This window comes from Stylophora pistillata, chromosome 6 (assembly GCF_964205215.1).
Source record: "Stylophora pistillata chromosome 6, jaStyPist1.2, whole genome shotgun sequence".
NCBI classification, from domain to species: Eukaryota; Metazoa; Cnidaria; class Anthozoa; order Scleractinia; family Pocilloporidae; genus Stylophora; species Stylophora pistillata.
The window spans coordinates 1,478,805-1,495,057 of NC_142524.1; the positions used below are offsets into that span (position 1 = coordinate 1,478,805).

At 40.6% G+C, this 16,253-nt stretch overlaps 3 protein-coding genes across 4 annotated transcripts in view; 1 reads left to right on the forward strand and 2 right to left on the reverse strand.

Annotated features, from left to right (window-relative positions):
* The window catches only part of LOC148727676 (fumarate hydratase, mitochondrial-like), a 51,211-nt gene that overhangs the window by 5,530 nt on the left and 29,428 nt on the right, over nucleotides 1-16,253 (forward strand). The window lies entirely within an intron of this gene.
* LOC111320520 (protein fem-1 homolog B) lies at nucleotides 911-7,928 on the reverse strand. The gene is given in 4 exon segments (XM_088762428.1): nucleotides 911-2,504; nucleotides 3,046-4,244; nucleotides 4,715-4,829; nucleotides 5,778-7,928. Coding segments are annotated over 4 exon segments (3,339 nt in total). The 5' UTR covers nucleotides 7,605-7,928; the 3' UTR covers nucleotides 911-2,306.
* LOC148727677 (protein fem-1 homolog B-like) lies at nucleotides 8,908-16,041 on the reverse strand. Its single transcript, XM_088762429.1, has 5 exons — nucleotides 13,828-16,041; nucleotides 12,661-12,775; nucleotides 11,265-12,301; nucleotides 10,382-10,584; nucleotides 8,908-9,928 (listed from the first exon to the last, which is right to left on the reverse strand). Exons 1-4 carry the CDS (start codon nucleotides 15,655-15,657, stop codon nucleotides 10,387-10,389), a joined length of 3,180 nt encoding a protein of 1,059 aa, XP_088618555.1. The 5' UTR covers nucleotides 15,658-16,041; the 3' UTR covers nucleotides 8,908-9,928; nucleotides 10,382-10,386.

A 16,253-nucleotide genomic window follows, 5' to 3' on the forward strand; every position in this document is an offset into this window, starting at 1 on the left:
ACTCGAATCATTTCGGTGCTGCCACGCTATGACTTAATTGATTAACTATTCATCGAGAAATTTTAACTACGGGACTATCATATTTCACAACAACTTCAAACAAAAGAAGCCCGAGTTCACGCAGCCATGCGTCTAGTTTTGGATTTCAATTAGCCGAGACCATACCATGAACGACCGTGAAATATTATCAACGATATACCTTCGCTTCTTTTCCAGTAGTAACAACATTCATGGTTTCGTGTTTCAGTACATATTTATCGTGTACATCAAAGACTTTTCACAGTTGAAGATGTCTAGATTCAATAATGCATGTATTTTACGTACAGCAGCGCGGCGTGGTGATAGAAAGCGAAACAGAACAACACCACACGATACATAGCCCAACACACCGCTAACGCTTAAACTAAGCGTGAATATTGAAGCTCGAAGCAGAATTGAAGGAGGCGCAACACGCTGCATCATTGAAGAGGACACAAGTGAAATAAGATACTGAAACTAAGTAGACTGATAAACGATATTGCTATTTCCCGCGCCGACTCAAACTAATTGTGGTTTGACTTTTTATTTGAGAAGTTTGTTGCATCGATTGAAGAAAATGGTAACGCAATGTAGGTATAAAAATAGTAGGGCTTTTAATAGAACTCATTTGCAATAGGATTTTGAAGGGTAAGTCCATTTTACGCTCGCTCATTCCCAGTCCATCGGACGAGTCCGTGGACTGGGGTCAGTCTTCTGTCCTTCGCCTCATACAACCAGTACCAAGGCAGTGAGCCTTGACTTCGACCCCACAAGCTGCTAAGCTTTAATACTTTTCAGGTTTTACTAACTTACCATCCTAAGCCGGCTAAGATGGACAAAAGCAAACACTTAGGTTAGGGTGATGCACTGAGAGAATGTAGAGCTACACAGATTGATAGACATAATTATTTAATCCTTTAATCTCCCAGTCAAAACGCAGACACCTTTGCTTCATAATCACTGTTCAGTTTGATTAGTTGATTGACTGGAGGTCAATAATCACACTGTTATCTATCATATTACTCTACTGTTTGACATATCTCGATTCTTAGCCAGGCAACAATTCATACCTTGTATTTGCATGGAAGTGTATGTTGTAACTAGTCCACACATCGCACTTGGAATACACTTTATAAAAAAAAAATTCTAATAGATCAAATTGAAGTCTCTTTGCTAAGGCGCTTCCATGGAGGCCTGAGTCCGTGTCGAGTAATAAATCGACATCGAGGCGCTGAAGCTCATGTGTGAAAAAATAGGTTTGAAGAACTATTCTAAAATCATGTTTACTTATACTTAAATCACCTTTGGCAACGAGCTAACGGTTATCTAACGGTTACCCAACCTTAAAAACTACAATGGCAGATGGCCGCAGCGATCAGACACACACTTAAAAGCACGGACACTTCCGACAAACCGACACAAATGAGATATGGAATTTCGTATAACACAAGATAAGGATCGTTTGACCGAGGATCTCTAAATTTAACGAGACAGTGCCAAGTGTATAGCTCGGTTTTCGAAAGATTTGTGAGGACGCGAAGTAGCAGTTGACGCTCGACTTTTCACCTATACTTGTTAAAATTTGGGATAGAAAGCTACCATAGCTACCTAACACGTGAACGCCTTTTGTGTTGTACTAGGAAAAAGCCCAATTACACCCTTATCGATCATATCACTGCAACAACTTAACAAAAAGCTACTGGACATAAAAACTGCAAAGCTATAAATGAGAACTTGGTCAAAACCAGTGTTATTTGGTCATTATGACGAAGAGTCCACAACTTAAGTTAACACGGGTATACTTTTAGGAAGTTTTAAATATCCTTATCTCATGTAACATGTGTGTAAGCTATTCTTCTCGCCTAGATTGCAAGGAGTTTACACTTCGGGACAGTTTTCATTTTGATGCCGGACATGTCATGTGCCGAACTCATTGCTTAGTTAATAATTACTTGTGCTTTCTGAAAATTACCTGTTTTTAACTAAAGATTATTTCTATTTTCTTTTTTTTTGCTGAAAGCTCTGAAAGTCTTTGAACTCAAAAACTGTAATGGTCATGGAACGGCAACAATACGCCTACTTTTGTCATTCTGGGCTAGTACTATTTCGATTTAAGTTCGGCTGATGAAACGTTCAGCATCTCAAACGTAGGTCTTAGAAGTTATATCATCTTATCGCTGGCCATGAAAAAGCTAGTTTACACAGGCCATTTTAGATCAAAGGTCTTTATGTTTCGTTTCTTTTCGTTTGCAAGTGCAGATAAAGAGCACAACTTTTCAAAACCAATCTTACATTGGTTGTTCGAGTTCACCTATGATATCTTCCATACTTGGTCTTGCTTCAGCATCTTGCTGCAGGCATCCTCGAATGAGAGCTCGAATCACACGGTTTGTCACCCTAGCAACTTGCTCGTCACGTCTGTCAGGATCCGGTAACTCCCGGATGCAAATCTCACAGAGGAGAACTCCAAAACTGTAAACATCAACCTGAGTTCGAAAAGAGATTAACAATGAAAAGTTAAACATGCATGAACCTGCATTCTTGCTAGTTTATGTAACTATACCTTCATATATCTATTCCTCCTTGTTTTTCCCCTTATTTTGCATTCTGTTTACGTCACAGAAATGTTGTCTTATTTGCTATGCAAAAATTTCTATGCAAACAAACCAATAAAAACCAAACAGTATTGTACGCTTCGCCGCTAATTTTACATTGCAGATAAATGCCTCAAGAATAATAGACATTCTGCGTGATGTAAACTGACTGAAGGTGGATAAATAAGCTCGACTCCTCTCCTGGTTGAAGTTAACTTTTTCATGAACCGTCCGGCGGTAACTTTCCTACATACTGATATCACGTTAAGCACCCGACCGGTTTACCAACTAAAAAGGGTTCGACTATGGACAGAGATCACACGAGATTTCTGGTCCCGTGCCCTCCACAAATTGATTCAACATCTTACTATAGATATACCTTACTGCAAACACAAGTAGACAATTGAGAAACAACTCCAAATTTCAGACATACCATGACGGTTTGATGTTTAGTATGTGCTTCAGGTGCACCGTATATCATAGCACCAGGACCAACTGTCATAGTCTGCTGCACAACACTAGCCGTGCCATAATCCGACACTTTGCCTCGCCATTGGTCGGCTTGCCGCCATAGCAACACATTGGCACTGCTAATGTCGCGGTGAATGATGGGAGATGGTTTCTTTAGATGAAGGTAGTTTAATGCTCGAGCCACGTCCAGAGAAATAACAGACACTTCGGTTTTGGAAAGAGGTCGCTCTTCTAACAATGCTCGTAGACTTGACTCCATGAGCTCTGTCACGAACAGAGGACTTCCTTCATCATTTGTTGCTCCAATGAGCTGCAGCAAACAAGGATGGCGGCATCTGGCGGCAATACTCATCTCTCTCTCAAACAATCTGCGGTTGTGATCAGAAAGGATCAACTCGTACATCTGTTTGACGGCAATGGTACAGCCACAATACTTGCCTTCGACAACACTTCCCCAACCTCCTTTACCAAGGCATTTGTCCGTCAGCTGAATCTGATCGCGTGAAATGACCCAGTCAGGAGTCTGATGGCGTGAACGTTCATTTAACGCCCTTTGAGCCGCTGAAAGAGACGTCTCCAACTCGTCTATTTCGTGCTGTTTGGCCCTCAGCAGTCTTCCCAAAGAAGTAACTTCTCCACTTTGTTCCTGTAGTTACCCGCGGACAGTTGTCAACTGCTTTGTCATCTCGCTAACTTGTCCATCTCTCTCTCCTAGTTGTGCATCTCTTTCTTGTAGCTGCCTCTGGGAATTTGTCAACTGCTGTGTCATCTCCCTCAGTTGTCCATCTCTCTCTCGCACTTGTCCATCTCTCTCTCTTAGTTGTCCATCTCTTTCTTGTAGCTGCCTCTGGGCATTTGTTAACTGCTGTGTCATCTCCCTCAGTTGCCCATTTCTGTCTCTTAGTTGTCTATCTCTCTTTCTTAGTTGCTCTTGAACGTTTTCCAGTTGCTGTGTCAACTCCCTCAGTTGTCCATCTCTCTCTCGTTCTTGTCCATCTCTCTCTCTTAGTTGTCCATCTCTTTCTTGTAGCTGCCTCTGAGCATTTGTTAACTGCTGTGTCATCTCCCTCAGTTGTCCATCTCTGTCTCTTAGTTGTCTATCTCTCTTTCTTAGTTGCTCTTGAACGTTTTCCAGTTGCTGTGTCAACTCCCTCAGTTGTCCTTTGATTATGAAATAAAGCAATGTAAGTTTCACTTTTTTGTCTCACAGAGCGTCAACCGAAAAGCCAAAAGGTCCTCACTTTTCTCTCAGGGTAAGTGTTATATCAAGAGACGTTGAAACTTAAAAAGAAAACTTAAATGTCATTTCCTGTTCTTTCATTTCTTGTAACCATGGCCTGGCTTTGAATTTTCACATTTTACCAAAAACATGTTGACCTCGTTTTCCGATGATTTTTTTTTTTGTTTATTTGTTTTTCGCATTTGCCTTTTCGTTTCCCAAAGATCTTAAACAATGGGGAAACCGCCATGTTGTATTGATTACTTGGCATCCCGCCTGCTATCCGTTTAAAATTTACTCAGTTCTCCCACGTTACCTAACAGTGTTACCTAAAAGCTCACTACGGAACTCCGACTTACACTTCTTATAACTATTTTCTCAACAAATTTGTTCCTCGATAACATCCTCTCACCTGATATTTCCTTCCGCGTAGTTTCCTCTTTAATATTCTCTTTTACGTCTTTTTCTGTTGTAGAAACAGATCTTGCTCCTCTTTCTTCAGCAGCTCCACTTCCAGTTACTTCATCCTTAGAAAGATGGAAAACACAGAGCAACTTAGGCGATACTAAAACATCTGTGTATGTATATTGGGCTTGCCTACCAAACGAATTTAAAAAATCTGCAGTTTTGGTTTTATCAGGTGAGTTTATAGGTTAAATCAGTCATCGCGAAGAGTGGAATGTTTTTCGTCTTTTCACGAACGTGGGACAAGGAAAAAATTCTGAGTCTCCATATGAACTTCATATTCCCCGCTCCAATGCTTATCCACTGAGCCGCAGACTCTTTGCGGAGTGAGCGAGGCCCATTACGAAGTTCATATAAATGACAACCGCAGAGCAGTGGGGCGCGGAATCGGAGCGTGCATTTCATTCTCTGTCCCACCTCGTGACAACACGAAAAACACCTTTCTCTATTTCTTCACCGAGCTCTAAACTTAACATCTTTCTTATTCTATTACAAAGTAAGCTTTTACTAAAAAGTGAGTCACACTACTGAAATAAGAAAGGCTCACCAAAATTGGTAGAGTTTTAATTGGGGACCAGTGTGCTCTTACTGTTTTACAATTCCTTCCGAACTATCGACAGTCAGTAATTACTCTTTTCGGTTTGCTATTGAACGTTTATTAAGATTGCTTTGTATTTATGTACGAGCATTAATCATACGGGTGATCACAAGTCTGTAAACTTGATCACTATACAGTTCGCCCTCTAGCTTTATCTAAAGGTCCTAAAGGCTTGCTGTAGCTTGAAAGCCACCCTCAGACATGCTTCTTTTGACTATCACAGCATCATAACGAATTGTTTCATTCCTAAAAAGATGAGTTAGGAAACCGTTAAACTAACAGAAACTCCAAGAAAGGCAACCAGGCGTTACGAAACATAATCAACACAAGATCCCATGAAAAAATAACCTCAGTATTCTCCCATTTCGTGAGGATGCTTACTGTAAAGCATGAAATATCAAACCTTTTTAACCTTTCTGGCATCGATGTTCAGAGCACCCAGTCCTCTTTTCTCAGACAAGATCCTTCGTGCCTCGTCAGTCCCGCAGCAGTCCATTGCTGTTTGACCATTCTTGTTTACAAGCTTTGTGTCCGCACCGAAATCTAACAGCAACTCCAGCATTTCTTTCAAAAATTCGTCTTTTTCAGGTCCTGGTTCAAAAGTCACGGCTAAATGAAGAGGAGTGCTTCCTTCTGTGTTGGTAGCATTCACATCACACCCTGCATGTAAAATTAGCTTCATCGTCTCAATACAGGGAAGCTTGCACACACTTTGCAATCGAAACCTGGGAACTGGAGTTTTATGCCATACAGCCAAGTGCAGAAGAGTATTTCCATCAGGATGGGAGCGAGGATTTGAGCACAGAAATCTTTGAAGGCATTTAGTAATGTTACTATTTTTCATCTCTAGAGGAACTTGAACTTTTCTGTATATAATCAAGAGATAAAGAGTACAAAAAAGGAATTTTTGTTGTGTCTCATTCTTGTGTTCCTCTTGCAGTTTTCCAGACTTAAGCGCTGCTGTAAGTTTCCTATTTCCATCAACCAGTTTTTCGAGAATGTTCTCGATATTTTTGGGGCTCAAACTGTGTCCACTCTGCACCATTTCTGCAAATAAATCTATGACGTCGTCAAGCTCCGCTGAATCTGGAACATCGCAGTTCATAGCTATTTCCATCGCCCGTGTCCACAAAGGAATACACAGCTCGTACTGCTTAGAGTCAGCTAAAACAGCTCCCCTGTATCTTATCGGGAACCTCAATTCTGTATTGTCAGTTCCAAGGATTCTCTCTCTGATAAGAAGACCTTCCATGTGGATAGCATGATCATCGCCTTCTAACACAGAAAGTTCCTTACGAGTTTGACTCTCTTTCCTATTTTGATAAGCTTCGACTGGTTCCATTTTCTTTTTAAGCAAAAGACATGACGGATCTTTATACCTCTCCACCATTCCACGTTTCATGTAACTGAATGCTTCTTCAATGGCATAAGCATCACCATAATTAGCAATGGTAGCACCAAGAAGTTCAAGAGCATCAACTATTTGTTCCTTTGTACATTCCGGTCGGCTGATAAAATGCTCCACCATTTCAGTTTTACATTCATTACTGGCTTTAAGAAGTGGCGTAAGCCGCTTAAGATTGTGCGTTTGTTTTGCTCCCAAAGCTAGCAGCTTATCAACTATCTGAACGTGTCCCCTTCCTGCAGCATAATGAAGACAATTTTGTCCATAATTGTCTTCTAGATGTATATTTGCGCCATTTTCGACAAGAAAAGAAACAACATCCATGTGACCATTGTAACATGTTACCATCAGAGGAGTACTATTGACAGAATTTCGTGCATTTACATCGGCCCCGTTCTCAACCAAACACTGCACAACATCAAGGCGTCCATAGAAAGCAGCAGATGTCAAGGGAGTCGCATTTCTCGATAACCTGCCGTCGACGTCGGGGTTTTGTTCGATCAAGAGTCTCACAACCTCAAGATGACCATTAGTAACAGCGGTCCACAAAGCTGTGCAACCCTCCCAAACCTTTCCTTCAGCTTTAATCGATCCACGAGCCTCGATGTTTGCTTCATAACGTAAAAGGACCCTCACAGAATCCAGTTTTCCATCACGAGCAGCGATGATGAGAGGAGTCGCAAGGTCGTCGCCATCGTTGATTTTCGTTTCCAAAGTGGTTTTTCTTATGTCGGCTTTCATCTCCTCTAACACATGACTCAGACGAGAACTGTCGTCAAAAGCAGCTTGAAGAGCATTAGATGCGTTACTACGCACGGATCCTTTACTAGCCATTTAAGAAAAACACGAGCAAACGGGCCTCAAGATTCTCTCCCACGCTCAATTTGAATTGGGTATGCAAAGGAACAAACGCAACCTTCGAGGTCAGAATCTCGTACAGAGAGACTCTTATTTCACTGGAGATCACGCTAAGAGGAAAGCAGATAGTTTTACCTATCGATCTTTGGTCCAATCTATCTGCTGTAGCGAGGCAGTGCCGTTGCTTCGTTAAAAAAAAGTGTCCTGATGCGAATCATGTTCACAAACCTTTTTATGTTCTCTCTGAATAAACACTTAGTTGCGTTACATTTTCAAATGGGATATGCATGAATTCCACTATTTCACAATCATAATCTCTCAACTAGAAACCAAACATTCCTCTTTTTCGAGAAAGCGTGGCGTGTGACACTATTTCATCATTTGGGGAGGGGAGGGAGAGGGCCCAACTGATCTGGAGAAATGTGGGAAAGCTTCATGCAAAACGCGAATGAGATTTCATTTCGCCCTTATTCGGTCGAAGATTTTAAATCCACAAGAGTTAGAGACAGAAGAGTTGGAAACAGTTCTTTCTAGTCTATAGATTATGATTTATGTGTGGTCACGCCATTTAAACACTTGTAATGAACTGAGCGCGTCTTGATTTCAAGTGTAGAAAATTATCATATAACGGTGTGAATGGACAGAACTAGGGGCTTGAGATACATTTTATACATCGTGCATTACGCTAGGGAATGCATAGCTACGCGGATAGACAGATTTAACATTTCAACCTCCCAGTCAAAACACAGACACTTGTTAAATAATCACTATTCAGTTTGATGGCTGATTCAGTGACAGGAAGTTAATCATTACACTGTTAGCTATATCGTCTTATACTCTATTTATCACCAAGCTTCAATTCATACCCAGTATGTGGTTTGCAGACTGCGTATCATACTCTTTACTGTACATCTTCTACTTAAAATACACACCAGAAAAAAGCCACCAATCGATTCTGTCAAAGTCTTGTAATTGAACTTAGCCTGCGGCGTTTCGTTGGGCGCCTGACTGTCGTTTGTGTTTAACAACAAGTCACCGTTGAAGCTCCATACTGGCACACTGGTGCATGATTTTCAAAAATAGGCTTCAAAAACGGTAGAAAAACATATATAAACACTCTCGGAAGGGATGAGGTTTTATTTCATTTTGAAATGCTTCGGAAACATGCTGCACATCGAAAATTGTACGTGTATCTGATTTATCCACAACAAATTGTAAAACCGTATGAATACGACTAAATACTAGCATATGAGCGCCTGAATAAAAGAAGAAACGTGTCTTGACATAAAATACCAATTCTTTATTTATACCTGAATCAACTTCGGCAGCCGGAACGTACGATGACTCAGCTAAACTACTATCGTCTATTGCACCAGTAAACGTGAATGTCAGAATTTAACTTAATTATATAAAACGAAATATACCGCACTTTCTATATGTTTACCGGCATAATATCCTACTCGCGATGTTGAGAGAACACGAGAAAAGTTTGTGAATGAGTCCCCCACTGGACTACGACTCAGAAACTTTCCTAGTCTTCTCCTATCATCCCTGGTGGGTTGGTTACCCTGTGGGTTGGTTATCATCCCTGGTGGGTTGGTAGGTCTGTAAACCAATAAAAAGTGCGTTCTATTGCTTCATTACTTTGTATTCACGAAGATTTTTACTTTCCCGTGATCCTTCCACGCCGGCATAGACATAAAATCACATTCGGCATTAACTAGGATTAAGATGCGGTAGCAGCCTATAGCTGAATGGGACAAAATTACATATTCATCCGAGCAAAAATATCTCAAGTGTCCTTAGGAATTGTTATCTATTATTGGCAATAGTTACATTTATAGAAATCTAGACTTTTAAAAATTTTACTTTGACTCAGAGTGACGAATGTTTTATAATGACACTCGAATGAAGAAACTCAGTACAGATCAAAGGTGTAACTAAATTAAAAAGTACGCCGTGCGAAAAAAAAACTGAAATTGTTGAAAAGTAATATTATGTTTAAGATAAGCTGCACTTTGTTTGTCCAAAGATCAGCCAGTCGCAGTTAACGCTCGACTTATTGAAAGTGCTATTCACAAACATAAATGAGGAACTATCATTTAATCCGTCTGTACCGCAGTAAAACTATTTTATTAAAATAACTGTGAAATGTTCAGCAGGCAACCGTGGACGATACTCCTACTCTTGTACGTTTGATCAGCGATGATCTGATCGGCCCAAAATAACGAATATGAAATATAAATATATACTATATATATATAACTAACTGGAGACAGTACTGTTTCGGCCTTCTGGGCCTACATATATGTATATATATATATATATATATATATATATATATATATATATATATATATATATATATATAACTGCATATATATATATATGCACTGCACTGATGAGGCCCAGAATGCCGAAACAGTACTGTCTGCAGTTAGATATAGCTCTTTGGCATACAAAGCTTTGCTTTCATGTCCAAATTGAGCACTCTAACTAGGATGAGTCATTGCTCTGCAATTGCGCATGCTCGCTAGTGTACTCTAGTTTGAGCACTCTGGCATGGCTTAGACGATACCACAAAGGTTGGATCGTTTGGGGTGACCATATTGGTTCTCCTCCATTCTAGCATTAGCACTGCACTGATGAGGCCCAGAAGGCCGAAACAGTACTGTCTGCAGTTAGTTATATATATATATATATATATTTATATTTTTTTTATTAAAATGTTTGTAGAGCAAATTGTATCAAACCTGTCTTAAACTAGTCTTTCAAGTTCACTAATGATCTCGTCCATACTGGGTCTCGCTTCAGGATCTCGTTGCAGACATCGGCGAATGAGAGTTCGAAACACGCGGCCAGTCACCATGGCAACTTGTTCCTCGCGCCTATATCGATCAGGCAGTATCCCAGTGCACATCTCGCAGAGTAGAACGCCAAAGCTGTACACATCAACCTTGAAATAAATAGGGTAAATCAAAATGATCACACTTCCTCAGGGATTCCATCAGAAAGAAAAGCTGTCGAACAATTTTTCGAAACTCTTCTCAAATGTTCCCTACTAATCTCTATTTCGAGCACTACAATAAAAAAAAGTGAGATAGGTCACAGTGCTTGCTACAGAGCAATGACACGCAATGCAATTCTGAGGAATCACTTAAAAAGTTCATTTTATTTGCCACCGAAGTCTATGTCCAATGAGTTTCAGGAAGAGAGGATGACCTCATCCTCTCTTGGCCTCAGTCATTTGACGAAAAACTTGTTTACCATGCCGGAGGGGTATCTCCCATCTTATCTATCATTTGATCCCTGGCGCCGTCTCCATTAAATACATTTTTGATGCTACATATCTTTTCTTGGCTAATTCTTCGGTTCAGGCATTCCAGTTTTTATATTATTACATGCTGATGACAGATGAGTCAGCCATTCATTCTTATTCAAAACGGAACAGGATGACTGAACCATGATGCTCTATTTTGTGTCAACCGTAGCCGCTTTCGGTCTGGTTTGTATCATATATGAGCCTAAGACGAGTTTTCTAAAGCTCAGAGATCGGACCACTGAATACAGCCCAGGTGATTTAGTTTGGTTTCTTTTCATGGATATAATTTACTACAAACAAGGCAATAAAACTACCTTTAAATTTTGATGTTCAGTAAATGCTTCAGGCGCACTGTAAACTTCAGCACCGGGACAAGCTGTCATGGTCGCCTTCGTAAAATTGGCGGCACCATAATCCGATACTTTGCCTCGCCACTGGTCGTTTTGTCGCCACAGCAACACATTGGCACTACTGATATCCCGGTGAATAATGGGGCGTGGTTTCTTTAGATGAAGGTAGTTTAATGCTCGAGCCACATCCAAAGAAATGACAGATGTTTCACTACTGGAAAGAGGTCGCTCCTCAACCAATCTTCGTAAACTCGTTTCCATGAGCTCCGTCACAAACAAAGGACTTTCTTCATCGTTTGTAGCTCCAATAAATTGTAGTAGGCAGGGATGGCGGCATCTTGAGGCAATGTTCATTTCTCGCTCAAACAGTTCCCTGTAGTAAGGGGAGGATTTAAGAAGAACTCCGTAAATCTGTTTGATGGCAACAGTACAGCCACAATACTTGCCTTCGACAACCTTTCCCCAGCCTCCACTACCGAGGCAGTTTTCTGTCAGTTGAATTTGATCGCGTGAAATCACCCAGTCAGGTGTTTGTTGGCGTGAACGTTCGGTTAAGGCTCGTTGAGCTGTTGATAGAGATGTCTCAAGTTCAATCACTTCCTGATCCCTTGCTCTCAGCCGCTCCTCCAAAGAAGAGACTTCTTCATTCTTCTCTTGTAGTTGCCCTTGAACAATTATCAAATGCTGATTCATCTGCCTTACTTGTTCATCTTTCTCTCTCAATCGTCCATCTCTCTCTTGTAGTTGTCCTTGAGCATTTGTCAACTGTTCCGTCCTTTCCCTCAGTTGTCCATCTCTCTCTTGTAGTTGTCCTTGAACATTTGTCAACTGTTCTGTCCTTTCCCTCAGTTGTCCATCTCTCTCTTGTAGTTCGTCATGGACATTCATATTTGTCTGGATCATCTCCCTTATTTCTCCATTTCTTTCCTCCAGTTGTCTATATTTCTCTCCTAGTTGCTCTCGCAAATTTTTCAACTGCTGTGTCATCTCCGTCAATCGCCCTTAAAAAAAGTCGAATATGGTTTTTTTTTTTTTTAAAAAAAATAGAAAATCGTTGTTGTTGTTTTTTTAGCTCTAATGAAGGTGTGATAAAAGCTTAAAATTGTCTTTTTTTTTCAGGGCGACTGTTAAATCGGGGCTGAATCCACAACAGTTGTTATATCTTACTGGAAATCCCAGTATATATTTTCTATTCCCACTATTTTAATTTTCTTTAATCTCTGTTGTTATTGCCGCTTTTCGCTGGTTATTTTCCGCGAGTGCGGCGTAAACGATGGATGAGCCGTAAATTGGATTAATTGGCATCAAGATCGCCCAAGCTACCTAAAAGCTACTTTGATCCTCAACTGGATCCTCTTACCTGATATTTCCTTCACTGTAGGTTCCTTTTCCAAATTGTCATTTATGTCCCTCTCTCTTCCAGGAACAAATCTTGTTCGTCTCTCCTTACTGGAACAACTTCCAGATACTTCATCCTTAGAGAAAGTGGAGAACACATTGCCACTTTGAGGATTGCAAAATAGTTTAGCATATGTAACGGAATTTACTCCGTACCATTTAAACTATTTGTATATCGGCACGGTCTTTAAACCTTTCAATGTCATTGCGCCGACACTACAAGGCTACGTGTGAGTTGCAAACATTATTGCTGCTTATGTTTGACCACAACTTGTCTCGCGACTAATATTGATAGAGCTGTTTATGAAGCTTTTCGAGGTAATACTACTCGCGCAGTATTAAGACCGTGAGCTTTTAAGATTTCTTAATGGTTGCAAGTCATGCATGACACTGACTTGTACAGGCTTTATGACCGCTTCTCTCTAAGCCGTCTGCGTGGAAATTCACATTAGCTGGTTGGGTAAGTAACAAAACGTTATCACAAGCCAATTTCAACGATATGAGCCAACACCAGATTTAAAACACAAAGATGCATAGTCAGGTTACATTCCAAGGACTGACAGCAAAATTGTGTTAATAAATGTTCAGGAAAAAGTGTAGCAACCTCTAAAATAATGAAAAGACCCACAGAAATTTATAAAAGTATAATAAGTGACCATAGTGCTCTTATATATCACAATTCAGTCCCAAAGATCACCAGTCAGTAGTTTTACTTGACTTAACTCTCCTCAGTTGTTGTTTGATTTTCATTTTAATTACTTTGTTTTATTTGTGCAAGCATTAATAGGACGGGTGATCACAAGTTTGCAAATTTGATCAACAGGTCGACCGCTCTAAGGTCTGCCCCCTAGCTTTATCTAAAGTTCTGCTGTAGCTTGAAAGCCACCCTCGGACATGCTACTTTTGACTATCACAACATCCTAACGAACTTTTTCATTCATAAAAGCGGATGAGTTTGGAAATCATTAAAAGTGACAGAAAGCCGAAGAAAGGCAACCAGGCGTTACGAAAAATAATCAACACAAGATCCTATGGAGACATAAACTCACTATTCTCCCATTTGGTGAGGATGCTTACTGTAATAATCTCAGGAAATGTATAAAAGAGTTAAAAATCAAACTTTTTTTACCTTTCTGGCATCGATGTTCGTGGCTCCCAGTCCTTCTTTCGCAGACAAGATCCTTCGTGCCTCGTCAGTCTCACAGCAGTCCATTGCTGTTTGACCATTCTTGTTTACAAGCTTTGTATCCGCACCGAGAGCTAACAGCAACTCCAGCATTTCTTTCAAAGCTTCTACTCGTTCAGGTCTTGGTACAAAAGTCACGGCTAAATGAAGAGGAGTGTTTCCTTCTGTGTTAACAGCAATCACATCACACCCTGCATGTAAAATAAGCTTCATCGTCTCAATACAAGGAAGTTTACACACTGTTTGCACTCGACCCTTTGAAACTGGAGTTTTATGCCATACAGCCAGGTGCAGAAGTGTATTTCCATCAGGGTGGGAGCAAGGATTTGAGTGCAGAAATATCTGAAGAAAGTTAATAATGTTTTCAATTTTCATTTCTGGAGAAACTTGAACTTTTTTGTATATAATCAAAAGATAGAGAGCATAGAAAAGCAATTCTTCTTGTGTCTCATTCTTGCCCTCCTCTTGCAATTTTCCTGACTCTAACGCTTCTGTCAGTTTCATATTTGCATCAACGAGTTTTTCGAAAACGTTCTCGATACTTTTTGGACTCAAATTATGTCCATTCAGCACCATTTTTGAAAATAAAGCTGTGAGGTCGTGAAGCTCCCTTGGTTTTGGAACATCGCAGTTCATGGCTATTTCCATCGCTCGTGTCCACAAAGCAATACGCGGCTTGTACTCCTTAAAGCCACCTAAAACAGCTCCCCGGTATCTTATCGGGTCTCTCAATTCTGTATTGTCAGGTCCAAGGATTCTCTCTCTGATAACAAGTCCCTCCATGTGGATAGCATGATCATCGCCTTCTAGCAGAGAAAGTTCCTCAAGAGTTTGACTCTCTCTTCTATTTTCATAAGCTTCGACTGGTTCCATTTTCTTTTTAAGTAAAAGACATGTAGGATCTTTATACCTCTCCAGCATTCCACGTTTCATGTAACTGAAAGCTTCTTCAATGGCATATGCATCATCATCATAATTAGCAATGGTAGCACCAAGAAGTTCAAGAGCATCAACTTTTTGTTCCTTTGTACATTCCGGTCGGCTGATAAAATACTCCACCACTTCAGTTTTACGTTCATTACTGGCTTTAAGAAGTGGCGTAAGCCGCTTAAGATTGTGCTTTTCTTTTGCTCCCAAAGCTAGCAGCTTATCAACTACCCGAACGTATCCCCATCCTGCAGCATAATGAAGACAATTTTCTCCATAATTGTCTTCTAGATGTATATTTGCGCCATTTTCGACAAGAAAAGAAACAACATCCATGTGACCATTGCTGCATGTTACCATCAGAGGAGTACTATTGACAGAATTTCGTGCATTTACATCGGCCCCGTTCTCAACCAAACACTGCACAACAGCAAGGCGTCCATCGAAGGCAGCAGATCTCAAGGGAGTCGAATTTCTCGGTACCCTGCCGTCGACGTCGGCGTTTTGTTCGATCAAGAGTCTCACAACCTCAAGATGACCATTAGTAACAGCGGTCCACAAAGCTGTGCAACCCTCCCAAACCTCTCCTTCAACTTTAATCGATCCACAAGCCTCGATGTTTGCTTCATAACGTAAAAGGACCCTCACAGAATCTAGTTTTCCATCACGAGCAGCGATGATGAGAGGAGTCGCAAGGTCGTCGCCATCGTTGATTTTCGTTTCCAAAGTGGTTTTTCTTATGTCGGCTTTCATCTCCTCTAACACATGAGTCAGACGAGAACTGTCGTCCAAAGCAGCTTGAAGAGCATTTGATGCGTTACTACGCACGGATGCATTACTAGCCATTTAAGAAAAACACGAGCAAACGGGCCTCAAGATTCTCTCCCACGCTCAATTTGAATTGGGTATGCAAAGGAACAAACGCAACCTTCGAGGTCAGAATCTCGTACAGAGAGACTCTTATTTCAGAGGAGATCACGTTAAGAGGAAAGCAGATAGTTTTACCTATCGATCTTTGGTCCAATCTATCTGCTGTGGCGAGGCAGTGCCGTTGCTTCGTTAAAAAAAAGTGTCCTGATGCGAATCATGTTCACAAACCTTTTTATGTTCTCTCTGAATAAACACTTAGTTGCGTTACATTTTCAAATGTGATATGCATGAATTCCACTATTTCACAATCATAATCTCTCAACTAGAAACCAAACATTCCTCTTTTTCGAGAAAGCGTGGCGTGTGACACTATTTCATCATTTGGGGAGGGGAGGGAGAGGGCCCAACTGATCTGGAGAAATGTGGGAAAGCGTCATGCAAAACTTGAATGAGATTTCATTTCGCCCTTATTCGGTCGAGGATTATAAATCCATAAGAGTTAGAGACAGAAGAGTTAGAAACAGTTCTTTCTAGTCTATAGATTATGATTTATGTGTGGTCATACTTTTTAG